Consider the following 24,151-nt stretch of genomic DNA (forward strand, 5'->3'; position numbering starts at 1 on the left):
TGTGTGTTTGTGCCATGAAGCATTGCTGCCGAAGACTTATTTCCAGGAAACACGATTTTCTTTAGCTCCCAAAATAATACATGGCTTGCCTGAGATTTTAGGCATGCCAGGTCTTTCTTTGGAAATTCCACCAATTCCTTTCTACCTGAAGACAACCCAAGGCTGAAGGCACTGAGAGGTGACGGTGGAGCATGGCAGCTCCTCACCGTGTCAGCCCAGTGGGAATCCATCAGCCGCGGGCCACACCACGAGTCCAGGGTTCATTTTTGCAGTGCAGCAGTTTGTCCCCCTCCCATGCTTCTTGTTAGAAGGGTTTGTGATTCCCACACAAGGGAAGCTTCACAAGTGGCAGTGTCTATCAACGAGGCAGGACTGACTTGAGCTTTTTCCCTGCTGTTCCCAACAGCCCACGTGGGGTGGGCTCTACCCACCATTTCTACTACATGTTTGCTTTGAGCTGCCTCTTGAGGTGCAGAGTTGGGTGCCTGAAGAGCATCATCTCCTTCCAGCAGCGTGCATCCCACACAGACCAGCTTCTGTGCTGGAGCCCGGGCTGGCACAGCATAGAAACCCACTTTGCTATTAAGCAGCTCAACAGTTTTGTTTGGGAAACATTCTCCTGCTGCTGCCTTCGTGCTGCTTTAATGGTCGTTGCTAATTACGTTATTTATGGGGTGTTTCTCCAAGCCAAAGGTCTTAGGTACTGTACTTCAAATTCAGTGAAAACATCTTATCTATGAATTAATCAGTGGAATTTAGGTGCCAAAGCCCTGCTACCCACTTTGCAGAAGGCACCAGCATGCTGCAGGTGCAGAGGGATGGCCAGAGGAGATGCACCAGAGCTGGGTCCTTGTGTGTGCAGTGTGAGGCTCCGAAGGGGTTAAAGCATTCCCCCCTGGCTTTTGTGAGACTGCTGTGCTTAATAATCTGCTGTTTAAATGGTCCCAGCTAGGCCTTGAAGTTAACACCTTGTTGAGGTGAGGGAAGGGGGTGGGGGGCAGTTCACACCTCTCCTGCCGCTATTGTTTGTAGGGAGACCTGCTGGCTGCTGCGAGGTGGGAAAAATGGTGGGGGGGAATGGAAGAAAAACTGTTTCCAGGAGCACCATCGTGCCTTCATTAAATGATGCTGTGTAGGGACAAGGGACAAGAGAGCAGAATAAAACCTCTGAGCTCTGATGGCTCTGGAGGCTGAAACAAAGCGCTCAGAAATTGGGAAATCACAGCACTCACATTGCCTGTGCAACATGAAATCAGCCTCATTCTGCTCGTGCATTATATTGCAGATTTTAATTACAGGATCACATGATACTTTTCCCACGGGATTCCTGTCTCTTTCAGTGCTTGAGCTGGACAGTGTGAACTTAATGAGCAGCTCTTCAATATTTTGTTTTCTTCTTTCTTGTTTGCATTTCCCCAGGCCTCGAGGCCTTGCTTATTGCAGAGCACTGAGTTTTTCACTGAAGGAGGAATTCTGAATTTCTTGATGTGCTCTGCCCTCAGATTTCTGTACTTGTATACAGTGCAGCGCAGCGTTCCCAAGAATGAAGGAGCTTGCTTTAAAAAGAGCACAGAGACTGGATGTAACATGTAATGTCACTCACTGCTCTGTGGATTTGGGAGATAAATAGACAGCATCTCTATTATACAGCTCTGATAAGTGCCCAGAGGAGACCTGTGTTCCCCTGTGTTGTGATACAGGGGTGGCTCTGACATGGGCTGTGTCACTCACCAACTGAGCCTTGGTGGGGCAGACCCGAGGATGGGGTGAGATGTCCCACTGTGCCACCGGTGTTCATTGGCTCTTCTGAAAGCGAGGCTCAGCAGTCCTGAACTTCATCCCAGTCTGTGGGAAAGTGTCTGTGTAGTGGCACAGCCTCTTCTGCCAGTTTGTAGGCAGAATGTTTGTGATTTGCTCATATTTGGCTGGGTTTGCACGGCAGCGTCTCTCACACAACAGCCACTCTGATTCCAGAGTTCAAATCCTTACTTCAAAGTGTGGAACTGGTACAGCCTTTCAAAGGAAAACAGCTCAGAGTTTCAGATGAGTAAAACAATATATATATTTTTTTCCCAGAAGAAGAGTTTCAGCTGAAATTTTAAAAACAAATAAATGCATAAATCACAGTTTTGCCTGAGCCAGATGCCCGGCAAGGACACTGAGCCAGAACATTGAGCAAAGCTGCATAAGGCTGAAAGACGATTCCTCATGTAAAGTGTGTCTCATCCAGGTGGGATGAGCAGCTTTAGACAGTCCAATCTGCACACACCATTCAAGGGTGTAGGTGCTACTGGTGAAGGTATTTAGCTGCACGGAGCTGCACTGCCTTGGGGCAGTCTTTTCACTGACTTTCAATATCACAGCATTCTGTTGGGTAGGCATTTCTCTATCAGACATATGCAGTGAGCCAGGGGTCCTTCTGCTTTTTCATAATGTGTTTATAGCATAAAGAGGCAAATCAAACTGCGGACATGATATAGCCAAGTGCAATATTTGCAGGTTACAGAGTTATACTATTGCTCTTTCAAGTCAATGGCAGCTTGCTGTGCCAACAAGGAGTTACTCTATCCGCAGTTCATTATGATCTTTAATAACTGGAAGTGACTGGTCAAAGGGCTGTAAACCTGGCAGAAATTTGTTGCCCTGTTTTCTGCCAACCACAAGCATGGCTTATTCATTGAGAGATAAAGGTGAAGGAATGGGCACTGGCTGGCATCTGTAACATGAAAAAAAGAAGTGACCGATGCAGCCATCTGCATCTGATGTAACGTTGGATTTCAAATGCAAACGCAAAGCCATTGCAGTCGGCTGCTGGCAAATTCCCAAGGGGAGGGTTTTTAATGAGGCTTCTGCATCAAAATAAGTGAAACCACATGGAATTTTAATTGTTCTCATTCTAAATCTGAAACATGCTGGCAAAGTATTCTCCAACCTAGTATCTTACTCTACATATTGGCACATTAGTGTTACCACGCTTCTGTCCTAAGCCTGTGTCCCTCAGAAAATGTGTGTTGCAGCCTGTGAATCACAGAATGGCCTGGGTTATGGCTGTGTGCAGGGTCAGCAACCAGCAGCCCAGGCTGCCCAGAGCTACATCCAGCCTGGCCTTGAATGCCTGCAGGGATGGGGCATCCACAGCCTCCTTGGGCAACCTGTGCCACTGCGTCACCACTCTCCTAGTGAGGTTACCCTCTAACATAAAGGTTTTATTTGGAAAAGATCTAGTTTGGTTTGGTGCTGGTGAACAGTGAGTGGTACAGGGATGAGAATATCTGTCCCTGTGCTCGTTGCTGTGTTTCTCCTTCTGGCAGCAAGGAGGAAAGGCAATGCTCTGTGCAGAATATGGTTTCACAATGTTGTAGCCACAGCACAGGGTGGAGGATCTGTGCTTCACCCATTTATTACAAGCTATCACGAGAGTCTGAATCCACAGATGCAAATGATGTTCTTGCTCTGACAGTGGAAAAATTAACATTAATCTTTAATCCTGCTGGAGAGAGGAGTAAATGAATTATTTGCTTGCACTGTCATGTTGCTATATTGCCAATCAGCGCTGCTGCTTGTGTGCAACTAGATAGAGCAAAGCAGTGCCTTACCCAAAAAGCTGCTTATGTTCCCAGCCCAGCAAAGAGCTAAACATGCACGAATGAATATGCAGCTGGGGTTTGCAAGTCAGTACCAAAGTCAGCACAAACACGAGGGGAAGGGCAGGAGGGTGATATAGCATCAGGGAGATGGCATAGCAGTGAGGACAGTGAGAAACATCTGTTTCTTTTCTCTTTTAAAAAGAAGTTTCTTTTTAAGAGGTTTCCAGAGTCATTTAGAAAAGAGGTTTTAGGATTAACACCATACAAAACAACTTCTGGCCTCCAAAAAATATCTTTACATGCTGGGGATACAGAATGCTGAAGAAGGAACAAAACCCACTGCAGGAAGTTATAGAGATAGCAAAAGGCATTTGGGCAGAAGAAAGGTTGGAGGTGTGTGTGGGACTGGTGCAGACACAGCCATGAGCGAGATGAGGAAGCATTGTGGTTATTTGGCCTGTGGCTAAATAAGACTGTGCTTTACAATCAACAGTAAAACCAGTGTGAATTTGCTGGGATGTGTAAGGAGGTCGGCACTAAAAATGCCTAAGTGTGATGTGCACAGTTCTGGTCATACAGAGCATGCATCCATCCGGGCAGTATTTGGATTTAGACCTGAAAATGAGATTGGCTTTTAATGTGTAAAACTGTGTTGATAATCACAGAATCACAGAATCACCAAGGTTGGAAAAGACCTCCAAGATCATCCAGCCCAACCGTCCACCTACCACCAATATTTCCCACCAAACCACATCCCTCAATACCACATCTGAACGTTCCTTGAACACCTCCATGGACGGTGACTCCACCACCTCCCTGGGCAGCCCCTTACTGTTATAAAGATATATGTTTACATATATATATCAGTTGCAAAGAAACCAAAAATGCCGATGCTCCTCTGCACCCTTGCACTCATAACACTTCTCCTTTGATTGTAGAAGTCTTGTTTAGCTTCTATCAGAGTAAACTATAAGCAACTCTGTTCATGTTGGGAGAGTTGCAATAACAATTAAAAAGGGAAAGAAGAAAAAAAAAGTGTAAGCAGTAGCAGATTGAACCTCGGTATTTTGAGCAGCTGGGGAAATTATGTTCTGGCCTTATATTTCCAGATACATATCAGACCTGTTCACAATATACAGGATTGAGTTCCAAAATTACAGCTTTGAATCTGGGTGGTATCGCCTCTGGGTATTGTTTGCAGTTGGGAACGAGAGCGGTTGCATCAAGCAGCAGAGTGTTTGCTGGGAAGGTACAAGTTATATTACATTCCACGCTGTTGTGGGTGATGATGGAGACAGACCCATGCACCCCTAGGTCACTGATTTGGTTCCAGATAAAGATGATAGTAATCACGTTGTCACCAGAGTTAAGATTGGGCCTTTACTGCCCGTCTAAGGTCCTGTGCTCTCCATATTGTGAGCTGGCACTTTGCAGCCCGAGTTGCCAGCTTGGTAGGTCAGACTCTGGGCTGGCAGTAGCCCAGGTCCCCAGCCTGAATCCATGCTATGTCAGAGCTTACCCTGCTGCCACTGGGGTATCATCTGGTGGGATACTGAGCTGGAGAGCTAGGCTAAATGGGCTGGGAGAGCAGGGGAGGATGGTGATTTAAATCCCAGTGCACCACACAAGGTAACAGGGTTGCTGAATCTGTGGCTGTAAAGGCAAAGGGCTGCAGAGGACATGCACGTCTGCCGCCCTGCATGTCTGCATGGAGTAGCATTGCTACTTTCAGACAGAGGCTGCGTGGGGGTTTCAGTGTTTGGCACATCAGTTGGCACCTAGGAGAGCCCACATTTTCCTTTCAAGTAAATCAGATGGGCAGTTCAGCAAGAGGTGGGTGAGCCCTTGGGTCTAAAGTATTAAAGAGCTGTAAATGTGTTTGCAGTGAGAAATTGATTCTGTGATTTTTTCCCTCCCTATTAATACCTTGCTCTCTCCATCTCGCTCTCATTCACACACATGCACTGCCTGCCCGTGTACTGGCTGAAGTTGCCTCTGTCCTGCACTGCACTTCTCAGTTGGGCTTTTTCTGTTCCCCTTTGTCCCTTTTCCCACACCCTTTTTGTTTCCCCGCTTCTCTGGCTGTCAGAATAAACTCCCACCATCTCTTTCCCCTCTGCTGTCCACCCTGCAGTCTCCAAGCTGCTAACATTTGCTTCCCAGTTCTGCTCCTGAACTCTGGGCGTTTGATGTGGGATTCAAAATTAGGCAAAATGAGTTTACCCATCCCTGTTTTGCGTTAGAATCAGATTCACAGCGTTACCATCCAGGCGTTTACAGTAGCCCTAAACTGTGTGGTCTTTTTTTCAACCAGACTGCACGGGCTGTATAGGAAAACAGCTTCTTTCAGTAGCAGAGTCAGCGCTGGGCTTGTAATTTTCCATAGACAGTGAAAAGGAAAATTTGCATCTTTCCTAGCATTTTAGCAGCCCGTCCCAGTTTGCAGTCCCTCAGATGCAACAGACACAATTTCCCACCCATAGGGATAGCTCAGCAGGTCCTCACCTACATAGGTGGCGTTAGGGCAAGGAGTGGAGCTCGGGCACCCTGGTAAAACTCCATTGGTGTCAGTGGGGCAGCTAACTCGGTGTTGCCAACTGCCATACGTTTGTTACAAGCTCTGCACAGTTGCCATTTATTCTGATGGCCTCAGCTCGTGGGGAGCACGTGCTGAGGTAGAAACCCAGCTTTCAATTCCATCGAGACCACAGAAAACAGCTGGACATGTCACCCAAGCACACGCCCTGAAGGCTCAGAAAGCAGGAGGCAAATCAAACGCGAATCTGCACTTATATTTTTGGCTCTCTTCAGATCTTGATTTTTGAGATGCTTTTTTGGGGGGCCTGACTTGTGACCTTGGCACGCTTTGGGTTGGCAATGCCACTCCTCCATTGACATCGGTGGAGTCAGACCAGGGACGAATCTGGCCCAGCGCATGTAGAAGAGAGGTGTATGACTCTGTTCCTTGCAATGTGTTATTGGGTATGATCTGCTGTTCTTTTGGGGGCCAGAAGAAGTGGGTTTTCTTTAAAAAAAAAAAAAAAATAAAATTCTATCATCACTTGATACAAAAAAATGGTATTTACGGAATTGTTTTCCCCCATCTTTTGTTATAATTTTTTAGGTGCTTCCGAGCTGGGCCCATTTTCAGATCCCAGGCAGTTCACAAGCATTTCATCCCTCACTGAGAGCCGCTTCTCCAACCCACGAATGCACTATCCAGCCACCTTTACCTATACACCGCCCGTCACCTCAGGCATGTCACTGGGTATGTCCGCAACCACTCACTACCACACCTACCTGCCACCACCCTACCCCGGCTCCTCCCAAAACCAAAGTGGACCTTTCCAGACCAGCAGCACTCCATATCTCTACTATGGCACTTCGTCGGGATCGTACCAGTTCCCCATGGTGCCGGGAGGGGACCGCTCCCCTTCCAGGATGCTTCCTCCATGCACCACCACGTCCAACGGCAGCACGCTGCTAAACCCAAACTTGCCCAACCAGAGTGACGGTGTGGAGGCGGATGGCAGCCACAGCAGCTCCCCAACCGTTTTGAATTCTAGTGGCAGAATGGATGAGTCCGTTTGGAGGCCGTACTGAGATTGCTTCTGCCCGGCCCGACCTCTGCGAGCCAAAAACCCAAACGGTCGACAAACTACGAAGTGCCTGGCTTTTGTTTTACCTTTTTTTTTTTTTTTTTTTTAAAAAAAAAAAAATTAAAAAAAAGAAAAAAAAAAGAAAGAAAACAAAATCGATAGATTTTACCAATGTTTGCAACTGTGTAGATGGGATGATAACGGCCATAAATAACACCAGAGTTACCAACAAACCACCACCCGTGTTTCAGATTATGTGGATCAGAGCTTTTTTTTTTTTTTTTGGAACCGTTTTACCTTCTTTGATATTTAAAATGTACTTTCTATACACACACAAAGAAAAATAATCACCCCCACTTTTTTTTTTTTTTAACTTTTTTTTTTTCTGTGTCACAAGCATTGTAATGAATAGTGAGTTCTTTTGCCAATGAGGAGAGAACGGACTCCCCAGCTATCAGGACAAACACAGCGATGCAAGGCAAAGGCTGCGCTCCCTCTCATGTTTTAAAAACTCATCATGAACTCCAAATACAGTTGCAATCATACAACGATGGGACCCTGCTCAAACACCTAGTGCAATTCGACTAGCTTGTATTGGTGCACATAAGAAGGAAAGCAAAGATCAAGTTGCTTCCAATTTACTATGACACGTTCAGATGAAAATAGCTGTCCCAAAACTCTGATTGAGCCTTGCTGCAGATAACAGTTGGAACTTCTCTGTGTTCACTCCTTTTTTGTTTTGTTTTTGGGTACTTAAAGAGAACAAGTCTTCAAGTTAGGCTAGACAGCCCCAGGGTTTCCTTTTTGCTTTTTTATCCATTCGTCTTCCTTCGATTAGCCAAAAACCAAAAAAGAAAACCAAAACCTTTAAAAACAAAAAGTTATTACTTATGCAAAATATGGAAAAGGCAATATATATTACTAGAGCCAAAAAGGTATGCATAGTATTTGTGTTCAGCTACGTTCTTTTTTATATTTTTTTTAAATTATAAGTGTGTAAAATTTGAGGTTGTTTGCAATCATGAATCATCGTATAACTTTAAAAGAATATTTATAATTATTTAATGACATTTGGACCCTTTAAACGTTTCTTAATGTAATGATATATCGACTTCGGTCTCTAAAAGTGGTTTGCTGTTTTGGGGGTTTTTTGTTGCTTTTTTGGTTTGTTTGATGGCCTTTTTATTTTTTTTTACATTTCTACCATGGTGTGAACCTCAAAACTTGACCCAACTCTGAGAAGCAGTCCCAGTGTGAACCGCTTTACAAGGTGACTTAAAATGAACAAAAACAACCCAAATGCTTCCACACCAAATGGTTTTGGATGTAGGATCTTCTTCTGTAACTTATGAAGGAAATACTGTGTTCAGAATATTCTATTAGCTGTCTGGTTGCCTTCAACACAGTCTTGCCTTTTGATCAGCAGTTGTGGAGACACTGGAAAAATGGTAGGAAGGAGGAAACATTTCCTACCCTTCCGCTGATTTCTTCCTCTCCCAGGATTTTTCTCAGAACTTCCAAATTTGAAAGTATTCATATTTAAGACATTCTCACAGCATAGTCTGAATTATGATAGTTTGTTGGGTTGTTTTTTTCCCCAAAGAAAAATCAAAACCACGTACTATAGAAATAACAAGTTGTTACGTTTCTCAGAAATGGGAGTAAGGGGGAATTGGTACAACCTTTTCTTCCCCTTGAAATTTCAACCCTTTCTATGGAATAAAAAGGTTCAAAGTTGAGACAGAAGCTTCCCAGCCTGGAATCACTGAGCACTAGCATTTAATGCTGAACTCGTAAAGATGTTGGGTTTACTTTGCCATATTAGAGAAACAAGCACAAACTTAGCAATACTCTGCTCTTCAGACCTGGTGCTGAAGACAGTCACCTTAAGGCCACCCTGGGGCTCCCAGGCGTGGTACACTGACACAGGGAGAATGAATTTAACCTGTAAACCTTAAGCCAACCTGTCTGCTGCCTAAGTGCTCACTGGAGGTGTATGAATTTTGTCCAGCAGGTTGTTTTTCCCTTGCTTGGTGGGGCTGCCCAAGCCTGGCATTGGCTTAGCCCTTCAGAAGGGCTACAAACCTCCCCTCCTGCCCTCAGCACAGCCATAACCTACGGTCGGGTTGGTGTTTGGATTGATGGCCTTTAAGGTCTTCGCCAACCTGAATTATTCCAAACCTAAGCATCCTCCTCAGGGGCCGCTGGCCATGGTGACGCTCCTTGGTTGTGCGTGAGCCACCTCCAGTTATCGCAATAAATCCACAGCAGGCATAGCCACACAGAGCCACGAGGACACCAACACCATCCCTGTTAGTTGATAGCAAAGCTGTTAAACTACAACGAGTCATCATTAGCACTTATTAACATTCCTCCAACCTACGTGCTCTTAAAAAAAGTCTCTGCCTTCTAAAGGTTGTATACCAAGTATGCTTAAAGTATAAGTAAGACACTTTTTTTCTTTTCTAATAGTTTTCCTTCAAAGATGGAAGCTGTAATTGATTCTATTTATTGTTGGTTTGTGGTAGCTTGAAGCATACCACTGTCCATTTATTTGTAACTGTAAAATACGTTTGTTAGTCTCAGCAGCACTTAAAAAGCCAGTGTCTGGTTACACATTTCAGTTTTGGTTTTTGTTTAGTAAGCAAGAGAAAAAGATGTACTGCCAGTGCAAGCTGTTTCCTATTTAATAAAAGGTACTATATTTGTACATTATTTGTTATTGCTGAGAAGGGCTTTTTAAGGTTTACTGTATGCATATTAAGTAATTTTTAGGGTGCTTTTGTGTTGAAATGTTGTTAGAGTGGCTGCAGGCAGCAACCCAGATTTTTTTTTTTTTTTTTTAAAGACTTTGTTGTAAAATTCAAGCACTTGGTTTTTGTTTCTGGATAAATCCAGCACAGACCAGACTTCTGTTTTGCTCTGTACCGACAGAACTCTGCCTGAGCCCCCCTTCCCCCAACATGGTTTTTAAGGCGGGCGATAGGGACAGAGCGCCTTCTCCACTTGGGTGAGGAGCACATCCCAACCCCTGCACCCAGCTCCCACTGCCGTGTAGGTGCTGTCTGCTTGAACAGATGGGAAGGAGAGGATTTTCTAAGCACCTGTGGATGGAGGAGCACCAGCCCACTGACTTCAGGGAGACTCTGTGCTCCCCACACCTCGTGGTGCATTGGGAAAACCTCTCCTGCCATCAGACAGCAGCCAAAGGGGGCTGGCGCAGAAATGCACATTGAAGCCTTTGGAAAGTGTTTCCAAGTTCACTTGGAGATGCTCTCAATTCAGGATTTCAGACCAAAAAAAAAAAAAGAAAAAAAGAAAACCAACCAAAAAAAGACACGTGTCGTGTTGTTATCTTACAGGATTATTTTGCAAGGTGCTTAGCATCAACAGAAAGGAGCTTTCTCTCAGAGGTACGACAGCCCTTCCCTTCAACGAGTGCAATTTTTGGCACTGGCCATCGATGTAACAACCAAAAAAAAATGGCCTTTGTGACTCTCCGCCTCTTACCCTACCAAAGATTAACTCCCAGCAGTGCAGCATGATGGCCCTTTTGCCTAACAGAGGACTGAATCCTCCTCCCCATCCTGGCGGGGTAACCTGCGCGGTGCAGGCAGGTGGGGAGGAAGCACAGTGCATTGTCCCACCTCCTTAGCACAGCGCTGGTCATTCCTTCTCCAGTGCTGGCCGTGCTGCCAGCAGCCCTGTGCAGGAGGTGCCAGGCATGACAGTGCCATCTCAAGCAGGAGAAGTTGTGCACTTTGGAGCTTAGCAAAGCCAGGAGCTGCCGCTGGCCACTGCCAGCAAGCCATGAACAAAAGCAATAACCAAACCCAGACCAGCCATGAATGCGAGATCAAAGGAGCCCAATTCTCTGAACCCCAGAATTTCTTCTTGTTTTTAAATATAATGCATTTCATTTTAACATCTTTTTTTTTTTTCTGAGAACTTTTTTAGATGTTTGTTTACTTCCATGTTTACAGATAACTCTATTTTTTTTCCTTTTTTTTTTTTTTTTTTTTTTAATGCAGTACTTCTAAGTATATCAGCCAAAACCATACTTCTACAGTAACTTTTGTTTTAGGTTACGAGTGACATTCCGTCTCTTTTTTTTTGTTCTTGTTGTTGTTAAATAATGCTTTACCAGTCTTGAGTTTCTGCCGGAACAACATAATTTGTAGCATTTTGTGTAAATACAAGCTTTAATTTTTATTTTTATTTTTAATTTTTATTTTTTTTTCTCCAACGCTGTCACCGGAGGTTTGCTTTTCATGCACATATTGTACAAACTCATTCTGCTTGATGCCACAGACGATGATTGTGGACCGGTTTACTTCAACTTCAAAGGGACTATTTGTATTGTATGTTGCAACTGTAAATTGAATTGTTTGGCATTTTCTCATGATTGTAATATTAATTTGAAGTTTGAATTTCGTTTTAAATAAAATGGCTTTTTTTTTTCTTTTCTTTTTTTTTTTTTTTTGTTAATATTCTCTGCTTCTTTTTCTCCCGCTGTCTCCTCCCAGCTGTGTAAATCGCTTTCATGACCAGGCAAAGCTGTTGAGCAAAGTTAGGCTGCAATGGGACTTGGTCCTGGCCCAACAGGGGTGACCCCTTCCATTTCTGCAGCACTGTTAAGTTTCTGACTGAATACAAACAGCCGATTTCCATGTCTGCAGGTGGTAATGGGCACCTCCTAACCCTGATCTCAAATGTTGTTTTTCTTTCTGAGTCTGAAAACTGTCAACAAACGTGTTTCCTAGGAGAGCGCATCTTGCTAGGCTGTTAACTCTGAAACCTAATGACTGGCATTACAAGGGGCCTTCTGGTGCTGTGGGGCTGTGGAAAGAGCTTGAAGTGGGTAAAGCTCAGGTAGATCTCCAAACCGGGCGGAGGGATTTGGGTTTATGGTGCTTGTCCAGGATGGGGGTTGCAATATCCTCACCTCTTCCTGATCAGACCCAAGGAGTTTAGTTGCAGATAACCTTGTGATTTGCGTGGCATGAGGCCACAACAGTTTCCAAGCAGCAAAAGACATATATGGGCAGGGAGGGGGGCTGGGGAGGAGGCCATTCTTCCTCTGGCCTCATGTCAGGTCGGAGGAGATTCTGGTAATGAAGGCAATGCTCGATTCACCCAGAGTTGTCTGCAGGAGGAGAGGAGAGGACTGGAGTTGTGTGCCTGGTTTCATAGCGAGTTCTTTTCCTTCCCAGATATTCCTTGAGTCTGTGTGTGAAACGGTAGCACAGAAGTACGAGGTTCTGTTCACCTCAAGAAACCTTTTACTCTGAAGTTCAGTGAGGAAGCTTGAATATCACTAGTACTGATTTTGTAAACCCTGTTTGCTTTACAGAGGATCTGCACACTTCTTAAGTGGTAGTTGAAGACAGATAATATCTGGGGGGTTCTGAAAGCAATTCCATCCCAGCCTGTAATCTGGGTCTTGATTTCAGGGAAGCTTTATCCAGGACTTAGGGCGGTGCGGCTTGATGTACTACCATATGCCTTGTTTGGGGGGGATTGCTGCTGTAACATTAGTGCTAGGACTTCTATTGCCTTCACCTACAAAGGCCAATCCACTTTAGCTAGTCAGAGCACAGGTGGGGGCTTGTTATATTCCTGCTTTCCTACATAACCCGCATACTCATAAAAGGAAACAATTCCTCACAGTCTGGCTGGTCAGCAGAGGTGGAGGGAGGCTGTGACACCTCCATCCTTGGAGACCTAAAGGACCCAACCAGATAAAGACCCAGTCTGACACAAAGCTGAGACTGCTGTTGCAGGAGGTCTGTCTGGAGTCCTCCTGGTGCTCTCCAGCCTAAATTACACCCTGGTTTCAGGAGGTGGGGTAGGGGCTCCATGCTGCAGGTTGTTATTTAAGCTAAAAACCAGTTGCATGATTTTTAGAAGGAGTTTTGGCAGGATGCATTTCTTGCATGAACAGGTTACTGAGGAGGTAGAATAACCCCTCTGCCTTTTATTGGTTTTTGGCCCTTTTTTCCTGGTATATCTACTGCTCACATGGCCAACACAAGGACTGAAAGAACCAAACCATCATTCTGATCCAGTAGAGTGATTCCCACAGGCTTTCCCGTACCTTGTACCTTGAGTACCTTTTAGGAGGTACTGCTTTTGGTTCCTTTTCCCTTTCATATCTTGAGGAGGTGACTCTTGTCATGCCTTAGCCAGAAATTAGCCACTTTTGAGACAAAATGAGCAGTGTTACTCATACAGTGACATGTGGAGTGGTGGGGGAAGAGCAAACTCAGAGTACTGTTGAGAGATAAGACTTAAAGATGCTTCCTATGACGAGCAATGACAGCTGTCATTCCTCCCTTTTAGCGTGAGTAAATAATCTCTTGCTCTTGGGTTGTCAGGGCTGAATGACTGTGGATCACAGGGGTGAAGACTTACAGCCCTTAGGGGGAAGCAGGAGATGGAGTTGTATTTGACATTACAACTCAGCACCTCACCGTGTTGGCACCAAATAATGCAACCTGTGTTTCTAAAGCTGACTGTGTTAACCAGGTTGTATGTGGTCTTGGATTTCCCTCTTTGATACTAACTTCCAGAGTTTGCCTATCTGGAGCTCCTTGTCTTACTTGTCTGAAGCACTCCCTGATCTCCCCGCATTCCCACTGCCATTGCAGTTGAGGTGAGAGAATAAAAGAAAACCCTTAGAATTATATTTGTGATAACTTGTAAAGGAAACACAGATTAGTTTTGGTTATGTAGCTGAAAAATTTCATCTCCAGCTGTGATTTTCCAACATCTCTGGATGCCTTTTTTTTATACCTCAGTTTCCCTAAACACAAACCACGGAGTTTACTGTTTTCCTACTTTGCTGAGCCCTTCCACGCACTCTCTCATTGTGAGTAGAAGCTTTGATTTTCTTTCTGTTTTGTTTTGTTTTGTTTCTTCTTATTTAGCTCTTTTTACTACAAATCCAGTGTTTGGTCTCACACCATTGGATAGTGTCCTTTGAAACAGCACATTTCTAAACCGCATGTTTAGAAAAATTGACCCAGTTTCCAGGCTGCTGATCTGGTCAAAAACAATGTGGAGCCGGGGCCAAGTTGTGCTGCCTCAACAGATTTCCTCCGTGCTCGCAGTGGGGCAGGAAAAGAGCGGAGAGGAGCCGGGCTGCAGTCTGTGAGTGCTTGGCCGCTCCTTGGCAGCGCTATCAGGATGAGCAGCTGCAGCTTTGGGATGTCCCAACTCTTGGGGAAAGGCAAACAACCCTGGGAAAGCTGATGTGATGCAGCAACTTGCCAGTGATTAACAGTCCCCACCAGGCCAAACGCAGGAGTGATTGCGCCAGCAGAGATCAGCTACGGTCCCTCTATTAATAGACCTGTGGATTTGGGTGCCAGCGTTTCCCAGCCCATGTGTATTGGTGTTGTTGATGAGGGATCACGGTAGCTCTGGCTGGAAGGGGTCTCTGGAGGTCTCCTGCTCTGAGGGAGCTCTGTACAAAACCACCACTACCAGAGCTGCTCATCTGGGCTTTGTCCTGGCAGTGTTACTGCCTCCCTGGGATGGGGATGGAGATTGACTGTGGTGTGGCACTGGCACATGTTGCCCAGATATGTGGTTGATGCTCCATCCCTGCAGAATGTCAAGGTGAGGCCTTCAAAGGTCCCATTCAACTCTAAGGATTCTGTGATTCTCTGGGACCATCCTGTTTCCACGCCTCTCAACCATCCACCCCGAACCTCCCAAAATGCAATCTGTGGCTTTTCCCCTGACTCCCCTCCCCATCTCTGGGTTTGGACACGCACGTCTTAAAACCTTGTCACATATCTAGAGGAGTCCAGCACTTAGTGGCCTCCCCTTCCCATCCCTTCATCTGTATTCCTCCAGGCTCTGACTTGTGAGCACTTTAAAAATAAAGTCCAAGCCTAAACACCACAGCAGCCCTCCCCAGTTTGTTTACTTCTTCATTTCCGCAGATGAAGAAAGAAGCCCTTAGCAGCTTAGAATGATGCTGTGACATTCAAATGCTGCCAGGTAGCTCCTTTCAGGAGAGCACCGCTGCTATCCCTGCCCAGGGCAGGCTGGGAAATGCCAGGAAACAGGAAAGAAAAGCAGTGTCTCTGTCTGCAGAGAGGGAAAAAAGAATGGGGGAAAAAATAATAGCAAATAATAATCCAGACAGATCTCTGGAAACCTGACTGTGAAGGATCTTTCTGTGTTCATTGCCAGTAGTGGTGTCCTCCTCGCAATGCAGGATGTTCTCATCTTTTAATAACAACCAGGCCAGATGCTACAGTCTATTCTGCAAATGCTGCACAAGTGAGAAGGGGAACAGCTGACTTCTGTTAAGAGCAAACACAGAGGAATAAGCCAAAAAGTATGAGAAATCTTCAGCGGTCTTTCTTTGTAACCGCTGTTTGGCAGCAGGACTTGTACGTAGGGACTGATATCCCATCTGTCCATCTGTCCCCATGCTGCTCAGCTCACAGGTTTGGGGCTCAACACCAACAGCAGAGATTGGGGGCTCTACTCACAGCCTTTGGTTTTGTGCAGCTGTAGGAAGTGCCAGTGGATGAGGGGTTTGCTTGGCTTGCTCCTTGCCATAGATATTGGCAACATGGTGTGTAGAGGCCAGGGATTTAAACTGGCATCTTTGTTCCATCTGTTTTCTACTTTCCCCACCACTCTGTTTTCTTTCCTTAGTCCATTTGTCTGGAAAAGAGTATTTCAAACTACTCAATAAAGGATTGTCTTTTTATAAGGTATTGTGCTGGGCATTAAGAAAGGTGCCTCTCACTCTCCTCGCAGTTCTCCTTCCATCATCTTGTCCTTATTTCCTCATGCAGTGCCCTCCAGGCATGGATCTTCAAAATCACAGTAAGATCCCTCATGTTGTAATGCGCTTATAGGTATTGGATGGAAAGTGTTAGGGAAAGTTGGGCAGGCAGTAACATACAATACCTTTTCTATTTCTATTTCACTGTCAGGCAGTGACCAAGAGAAAAAAGAGGGGACCGTGCCTCACGTTCACACATTTTTCTCATACTGACAGTCCTTGAAAACAGTTCCTAGAAACCAGAAGGCAAAAAACCCAACACATTGTGAAATGATGGGGAGAACTCGTCCAGTGTTTAGGATTGCCGGCTGGTGACTGCAGATAAAGATGTTTACGGAGGACTTGTGCAACTCTGCTCCTTGCCAGCAAGGGAAGGTTTGGGACGTGCTGTTTTGAACCTCCCTGCCTCTGCCTGACAAAGAGGATCCCCTCCATTGCTATTTTCATAAGTTTCCAATTAGAAACACATTTCAGTTACTCTGTTTATCAGAGTTTTGGGGCTTTTTTCTGCACGCTGCATTTATTTATAAGAGATGCTTTTTTGGGATGGTCATGTTAAGCCTGGCACGTTGCTTACTGCAGGTTTTTGCCCTGGGAGGCTTGTCAGCTCCTTCATGGCTGAAAAAAAACAACAGACAACATGCCAATGTGCTGCAGCATTACCTGGTTATCCTTGCTTGGGTGTCCAGATCCAGGCCTGCATGGCACAGGGGGACAAACCCTGCTCCAATTGTGATTTGTGTGACTCTGCCAGAAGTTCTTGGTCAACGTTCAGGTCTTGCTGTTGGCTTTTTCTTTCTGTCAAAAACCAAAGCTAAAGCCAGATCCAGCCCATGATTTTGGGAAGCGTCCATTTGTTGAAGTTCCTTTTAATGCCACTGTCAGTCCTTCGGCATCCTGGGTGCTGCCTCATTATAGTCCTCCTGGCCCATAAAACTGATATGAGCTGAGATCCCTCCCCCTGCTGCCCTTTTGCCACCCCATCATGTCCTTGCATTCACCAGCACTGTTCCATCCCACACTAGTGTTTTTGACCAAGGAAAGTGAAAGGTAAAGCAACCTGATGAGAGCCCCTCCTGCTCATGTATGTGGATGAATAACCACATACCTCAGACCCTGCCAGTGAAACACAAAAGTCATTTCTCATCATTTCATCAACACAAGGGCATATAAGAAATTGAACCTCAAAGAAGGAAGATGTGGAACTCAGAAGAACACCCACAGCCAATATCAGGAAGGAGGGGAATGATGTTTTCAGCTGCCTCCTGGAATGAGAAATAATTCATTTCCGAAGGTGTTCTCCTAAGCTCACACTCTTCCCAAGTGCCCAGAAGCAATGGTGACTTAATAAGGGTTGTGCAATGGATTAGGCAGGTATTGGTGAGAAGTCTCTGGACTTAGCACCGCTTTCAGTCAAGGATGGCTTTTGGAATTCTGTCAGAAATAAGTGTGAGGATAACTGCGGGACAGGGGAGCTGATCTCACTCTGAATCCTTCCGTTCCAGCTTTATTTAGGAAGAGTCATTATGATTCAGTTACTTCGCTTAGTTTAAAATTCAGTTATTGGTTTAATTCCAAGTGTTTCTGGCTGCTGTGCAACTTCTGTTAAGAAATCAGCATTTCTTAATAAAATATGTGCCCATTTGTTAATATTTGTGACAAAGCAAATATCAAAGAACTGAAAGCCTGTGATGTCATTTTTCTGGAAAATGCCACTGGCCTGCCAGGAAGCATTCTTAGCAGGTCAAAACTAACTGGAGTGAAAGAGAAAACGGAGGATGGAGTTTAGCGATTTTTTTTTTCTACCACAGGCGCTGATGGCCTTCGGGGGTCCCTTCCTGCTCAAACCCTTCTGTGGTTCTATGATTCTTTAGATGTTTGTTCTACTTTCATTTAAAAATAAAGCTTTAAAAGCATTATGAGCAAGAAATGTAGAGGAGTGACTTTTTCAAGTAATAAAATGCAGAATCACAAAATCATAGAATGGCCCATGTTGGAAGGGACCCCAAGGATCATGAAGCTCCAACCCCCCACCACAGGCAGGGCCACCAACGTCCACATTGATACCAGCCCAGGCTGCCCAGGGCCCCATCCAACCTGGCCTTGAACAGCTCCAGGGATGGACGGGGCATCCACAGCCTCTCTGGGCAGCTGTTCCAGCACCTCACCACTCTCACAGTAAAGAACTTCCCCCTGACATCCAACCTAAATCTTCCCTTCTTCAGCTTCAAACCATTTTCCCTTGTCCTGCCATTATCTACCCAATCACATTTCTACACCATGAAGTTGACAAGGAGAATCAATCATAGAATCGCAGAATCACCAAGGCTAGGAAAGACCTAGAAGATCATCCAGTCCAACCATCCACCTATCGCCAATAGGTTAAACCATGTCCCTCAACGCAACATTCTGGATGTTGTGTTGAGGAATATGATTTAGCCGGGAAGTATTGGTAGTGGTTGGACTAGATGATCTTCTAGGTCTTTTCCAACCTTGATAATTCTGTGATTCTGTGATCTAAACTTTCCTTAAACACCTCCAGAGAAAAGCATTTGTCCCAGCATGTGCTCAGTGAAGAGGACCTCCTTAGGTCAGGCACTACTTTGTTGAGATCTAAGGGTTAGGATCAGCAGGCTGTAGGTCTTCCCCTATTTCTGTCTTCCCTGTGGTTGGACTTGATGATCTTTAAGGTCTTTTCCAACCTGGATAATTCTATGATTCTACGATTCTATTTATGCAGCATTGAGGTACTGAATTTCTTACACGTACTTCAATACAAGTACTTACAAACACATGAAGTACCCACATGTTTAAAAATATGAAAGCTCCAGCTTCCTTGCTGGGAGAAGCACCCTGAAAAGTAGCTTTGGGCTTTGGGGTTTTGCCCAGAGCCACATCCAGCCTGGCCTTGAATGTCTGCAGGGATGGGGCATCCACAGCCTCCTTGGGCAACCTGTTCCAGTGCATCTCCACCCTCTGGGTGAAAAACTTCTTCCTAAAAGGAGGTGCAGGCTTTTTCTCAATGCAGAAAAGCAGAGAGCATCCAGGAAAAACGAGGTGTCCCAGGCTTGGAGGCACACTGACAGCTGTGATATGATTTGAGCTGATGCCACCCCCTGAGCCAACCTCTCTGTCTGCTCTGAGCAAAGGTTGGCCACACTCTGGGCTGCACAAAGCCATGAGAAAGCTGGGAGATGTCGCTTTTCTTGGCTGGAACAAAAAAAAAAAAAACAGACTGTTTTCTTGACATTTTGACCTCAGTTTTATTATCAGCCATCACGGTGATGTCGCAAAGATGCTGAAGATAGGAGAGGAAAAGGGCTGAACCACATGAGTCTAGTTTCAGTATTTGTATTTTATTTGCTCTAACTTCTCTTGGGCTGTCACGTCCTGCTGTGGGTAGGAGCAACCTCTATGAATAGCTGCTGCTGCTTTGAGTTGTTTTCATGAAAAAGAGGGAGAGCTCAAGAAACACAAAGTAAAGGAAAACAAAGTGAGTGATTTTGTAAATAAGTGAATTCAAAAGCTGGAGATGGGGCTTTGGGCAACCTGGTCTAGTGGGAGGCATTCCTGCCCACAGCAAGGGTTGGAATTGGCTGAGCCTTAAGGTCCTTCCACCCACTGATTTTGTGATTTCAAGTCTGGACTGTAAGGAGGGCTGAGTCAACATTAGGCAATAGAAGTGCTCTGTAATTCCTTTCTGATCATCAATGTATTTGTGGCTTGGGTACCCTCTTGGCATATCCCAACTCTATTGTTGGGAGAAAACTAGACTGTGCACCAGTCCTCTCTGTGTGCAGATGTCCTTCAATGGAAATACAGGTGCACTCCAGAATTCTCCCAAACTGGACAACTGGCGAAGCAGCACTGCATGGTGTGGAGCATCCTGGGACCAGCGTTAGAAGCTCTGCTAAGAGACATGACCGTGTTTCCTGCTTCCGTATTTCCATGTTTACCGCAATAAATTACCTTGTGTAGAAAAATAGGAGCCCTTGGGGAGGTTTTGGGCCCAAACACTTAAATGACACCATTCAAATGGTTACTACTGGGAAATGTCAGATAAAACACATCTGTCGAAACCTCAGTAGAAGTGGTTTCAAAGTGCTTGGCCTCACCCGTGCGGCCCTCAGTACACCCATTGAGCTGCGGGAGTACAGCCGTGTGCCTGAGCTCTCCACTTCTGCAGAACAAAAGCTAACATGTTTATCGCATTTGACCTAGATTTGGCCTTGGTTTTTAAAGGCGGACTCGTTGCTTTATGAATAAACTCAGGATGTTGAATATAAACATCTGAAAAACAAGAGGGGATGGCAGCTCTTCTCACTCTATCGCTACAAACCAGGAGAGAATTAAGAATTATAAGAAGTCTTCTCAAAGGCCAGCAGAGTGCAAGCAAGGCAGGAAGATGCTCCATTTGAAACAACTTGATCTCCATCCCTTCACACCCTATGGAACATGATGGCCCTGGAGGTGCTGCCTGATGGCCACACTGCTCATCCCTGTGGACCTCATCCTGGGATTATTCTTTCAGATCTTGAGCTGAAATTGAGGTAAAAAGCCAGTCTGAGCCCTGGGCAAAAGGCAGCACCTCTACAAAACAGAGACTTGAGCCACTTCCAGGAACCCCAGGTGGGGTGTGTTCAGAGAAGACGTCGAGCTCTGTCTTGCCATCCATGACAAACAGTTATCTGTTAAACTGGGCTTGGCTATTTTCTAAAGTTGTTTTTTTTCAATTGTAGCTCAAGCTTCTAGGTGGGGACATTATATAGACCCAGAGTAGCTCCTTCCTCCTGGCTCTGCTAGTTTGCAGGAAGTTTTTTTCTTATCAAGATTACCTATCAGGTCTGTGCCCTTTGGGCTTCTTTTGGCCTGTCCTGTGCACTCCTGAAATCTGCCTGGACCTCCACCTGGTGCACTGGTCTCCTAAATCACAGGGTTAATTTGCCCTCATTAAGCTGAGCTTGTGCAAATCGATTTTTTCCTGTTGGCTGTGCAAATGGGAGCATTCACACCTCCTGAGGTGAGGCTGTGGTGAAGAAAGGAAAGCGGGATTTATGAAGGCTGGGAGAAAGCAAAGTAGAAAGAGAGTGTGTGTGCTAATGGTGGTGATCCCTGGGAGAAAGGAGGAGTGCGTTCCCTTCTAGGTTTTGTCAGGCGTGAATCTTTCTACTGTGAATCACTGACAAAGTGATGCTTGTGCATCACAACACATAACTCAACATGGGGATGAGCTCTGTGGGAAGAAATTCTGCAAATGCTTCAGGAGTCCAAGGAGATAGGATGGAGTTTATCTTGTCTAAATCAAAACAAAAACCCATACCTGGGCCAGTCAGTTAGCCTGCATTCGCTCCCTTCATAGTCAATAGCGTGAAATGACATTTTGATCTAGACCAGATTAATTACTCACTTTAGGAAGAAGTTAAGTTATGCTCCAGAAGTGTTATCCTTACTGAATGTAAAGGAAGATTGGAGGCATCTGCCCTGGGATCTGGAACAGAAGATGGTACAAAAAGAATGTGGAGTTGGGGGCAATCTAGAGATGGACATGATATGTCTCATTACTGGAAAAGAGTTCTGGGTGCTGAAATCAGAATTTTCAACTATTTAAGTTGATTTTTCACAAAAATAGGAAAAGAGCCATATATATATATATATATGTATATATGTATATATACACACACATATATACATATACATATACATATACATATACATGCCATATACATACATACATATATATATATATATATCGTACAAACTTTTGTAAAGGATTTCCAACTCCAAGAACTGTCTCAGGAGGTTTGAACAGTAGTGAGAGCCTTTGAATTGATCAAACCAAACACCTGGCCAGTTAGTTTCTGGGCTTAGGGTTGAGTTTTCTGGTTTTCCTCACAGTGGTGTATAGAAATCTGCTCCGGTCATCAACTGAAGAGGAAAATGGGCAGTGTTTTCTGCATTTGGGACAGGTGGTAACCTTATTGCCATATTGTACAAATCAGATGCAAATACACTGATATTAATAACTGCACAAATAACGAGAGAGTTGGAGAGCCATTCCTCAAAAAACCTTCAAGGCTCATTTGGACAAGCAGCCATGGGTTTGGTTGCTTTCCCAAAGTATAACTAAACACTGTGTTTATGAAAAAAAACAAGCTGGAAATCTCCCAGAAAGCTTTTCCAAAGCTGTATCCGAACCTTTGTGCTTTGCTGGGGCCAAAATCACTGCAGGACAACTTGCCCGTTGCTCACATCGATGTATTTTGAGCCAGACCTTGGGGTTGAGCTGGGAGGGCACCTTGTCTCATGCATTTTAGCCGCATCAGTTCTGGTACTGAGCAGAGCTAGGGATCCCCCTGCAAAAAATAATGAGGGAAAGATTCATGCATGAATTGATTGTCAGTGGTGTTGGTTTTGAGGGAGGCAGGAAGAAGTTTGTGCTCAGTAGCAGAAAGCCCCAGCCAGAAATAGAAAAATAGTAACCAAGAGATCACTACATAAAAACTGTAAATCATAGAACCATAGAATGGCAAGGGTTGAAAAGCACCACAATGCTCACCTATTTTCAACCCCCTGCTGTGTGCACGGTTGCCTACAACCAGACCAGGCTGCCCAGAGCCACATCCAGCCCAGCCCTGAATGCCTGCAGGGATGGGGCATTCACAGCCTCCTTGGGCAACCTGTTCCAGTGTCTGTGAGGTGCTTAGGCTTCAATAGGAACTCCTTCAGCAATAAAGCCATTAAAGACATGACCCATGCAGAGTTTGCTCCCTACTGTGGTCATGGAATTCAGGGCAGGGAGGAGAGCAATGCTCCCAACGTGTCCTTATCCATTTCCAGGGTAGAACTGATCCCTGCAGGCACATGAACCAAACAGTGCCTGGACCCTTTGGTATTGTTTTATCAAATCCATTCCATTAAATACAATTTTCCTCTAGAGGAGAACAACCACATCCAAACTGCCTGCTTAGAGCAGACCTTGGTGTTACTAACACTCACTCTATGCCTGGAAATAATTTGGGAGAGTGCTACTTGACTGTGCCCATGCTAAAAACACTGCAGTAAGGATGTGTTCCTGTGCCCACTCCTGCATGCCAGGACTGTTTAATTTACTATATATAGTCACAGCATATGTGTACTTGAGTATATTCTCTCTACAGACTAGCTCAGTGCAGAGGTTTCATGTAGCATGCACTATAAAAAGTTTCTTTTTCAGATTTTCATCTTGACATGAAAGTGCATTACAACATTTGCCATCAATAAAACACAATTCCTTCCATGTGAAAAGCATTACAGCTGCAGTATGGTTATTGAGTGATGATACCTGGATGATGGAAATACACGAACAGGAAAGTGTACAGAGGGAAACTTCAGAAACAGTGCCAAGATTTTCTTAAAAAACAATGTCTGATAGCAATGCAGATGGGTTTGAAGAATTTTGTTCATTTGTACTCAAAAAGAAAGAAGAAAAAAAAAAAAAAAGAAAAAGGCTGAGTTGAAAGAGCAATAAAAGCAAAGCAGGAAGAACCTTCACAAATGAGTAACCTAGGAGTCTGGCAACACTGCAAATATATGTGTGAAGAACAGATTCCTCGCCTCTTGCTCCCTGGTTCAGTCTTAGGCCAAGCAAGTGATGAGCAAGCACTCAGGGGCTTCAGGAGCTGCCTTTGCTCTCAGCCTGCTGCTTGTGCCCTGTGCTGGGGACTCCAGGCACCAGTGGGACCATTGCCAGTGTCTATGGCTTGTACTCCAGGTCAGGCCTGGGGACACTGGGGAAGTCTTATACAGTCCACACTAAAACAAAGCAACTTGACTTCAAACTTGCTGAAAATGAAGGGAAAACTGAATTTGTGAAGAGCTCTGATTAGAGCTTTTCTCCCATGACTCTTACAAGAGAGGGTCCTACTACCAGCTCCAAGCTATTCATGCAAACACTCCCATCAGCCCCAAAATAAATGTTAGCTGTGCTTTTGTTTCAGCAGGAGTTTAGCTTTGATGGAAAAAAAAAAAGAAAAAAGTAAATCACCTCATTAACCAAAACCATGAAGCATACATCTCCAAGTCTTCCTGCAAGTAACATAGAGCACCAGCAGCACTGGGTTCCCAAGATGTAAGGCAAGTTGCTTGACTTTGGAATGCGTAAACATTTAGTGGAA

The 24,151-nt window shown here is 44.9% G+C and overlaps 1 protein-coding gene across 2 annotated transcripts in view; it reads left to right on the forward strand.

The window, feature by feature from the left end:
* RUNX2 (RUNX family transcription factor 2) overlaps positions 1-24,151 on the forward strand; it is a 141,400-nt gene that overhangs the window by 73,670 nt on the left and 43,579 nt on the right. The window contains exon 6 of one of the 2 annotated variants that reach the window (XM_015859908.2): positions 6,712-11,653. The exons of the other annotated variant lie outside the window; for it this stretch is intronic. Coding sequence (XP_015715394.1) covers positions 6,712-7,190 — 479 coding nt within the window. The 3' untranslated portion in view covers positions 7,191-11,653. Of the gene's footprint in view, positions 1-6,711; positions 11,654-24,151 lie in introns of those variants that run through there. 2 annotated transcript variants of the gene reach the window in all.

This window comes from Coturnix japonica, chromosome 3 (genome assembly GCF_001577835.2).
Source record: "Coturnix japonica isolate 7356 chromosome 3, Coturnix japonica 2.1, whole genome shotgun sequence".
NCBI lineage: Eukaryota > Metazoa > Chordata > Aves > Galliformes > Phasianidae > Coturnix > Coturnix japonica.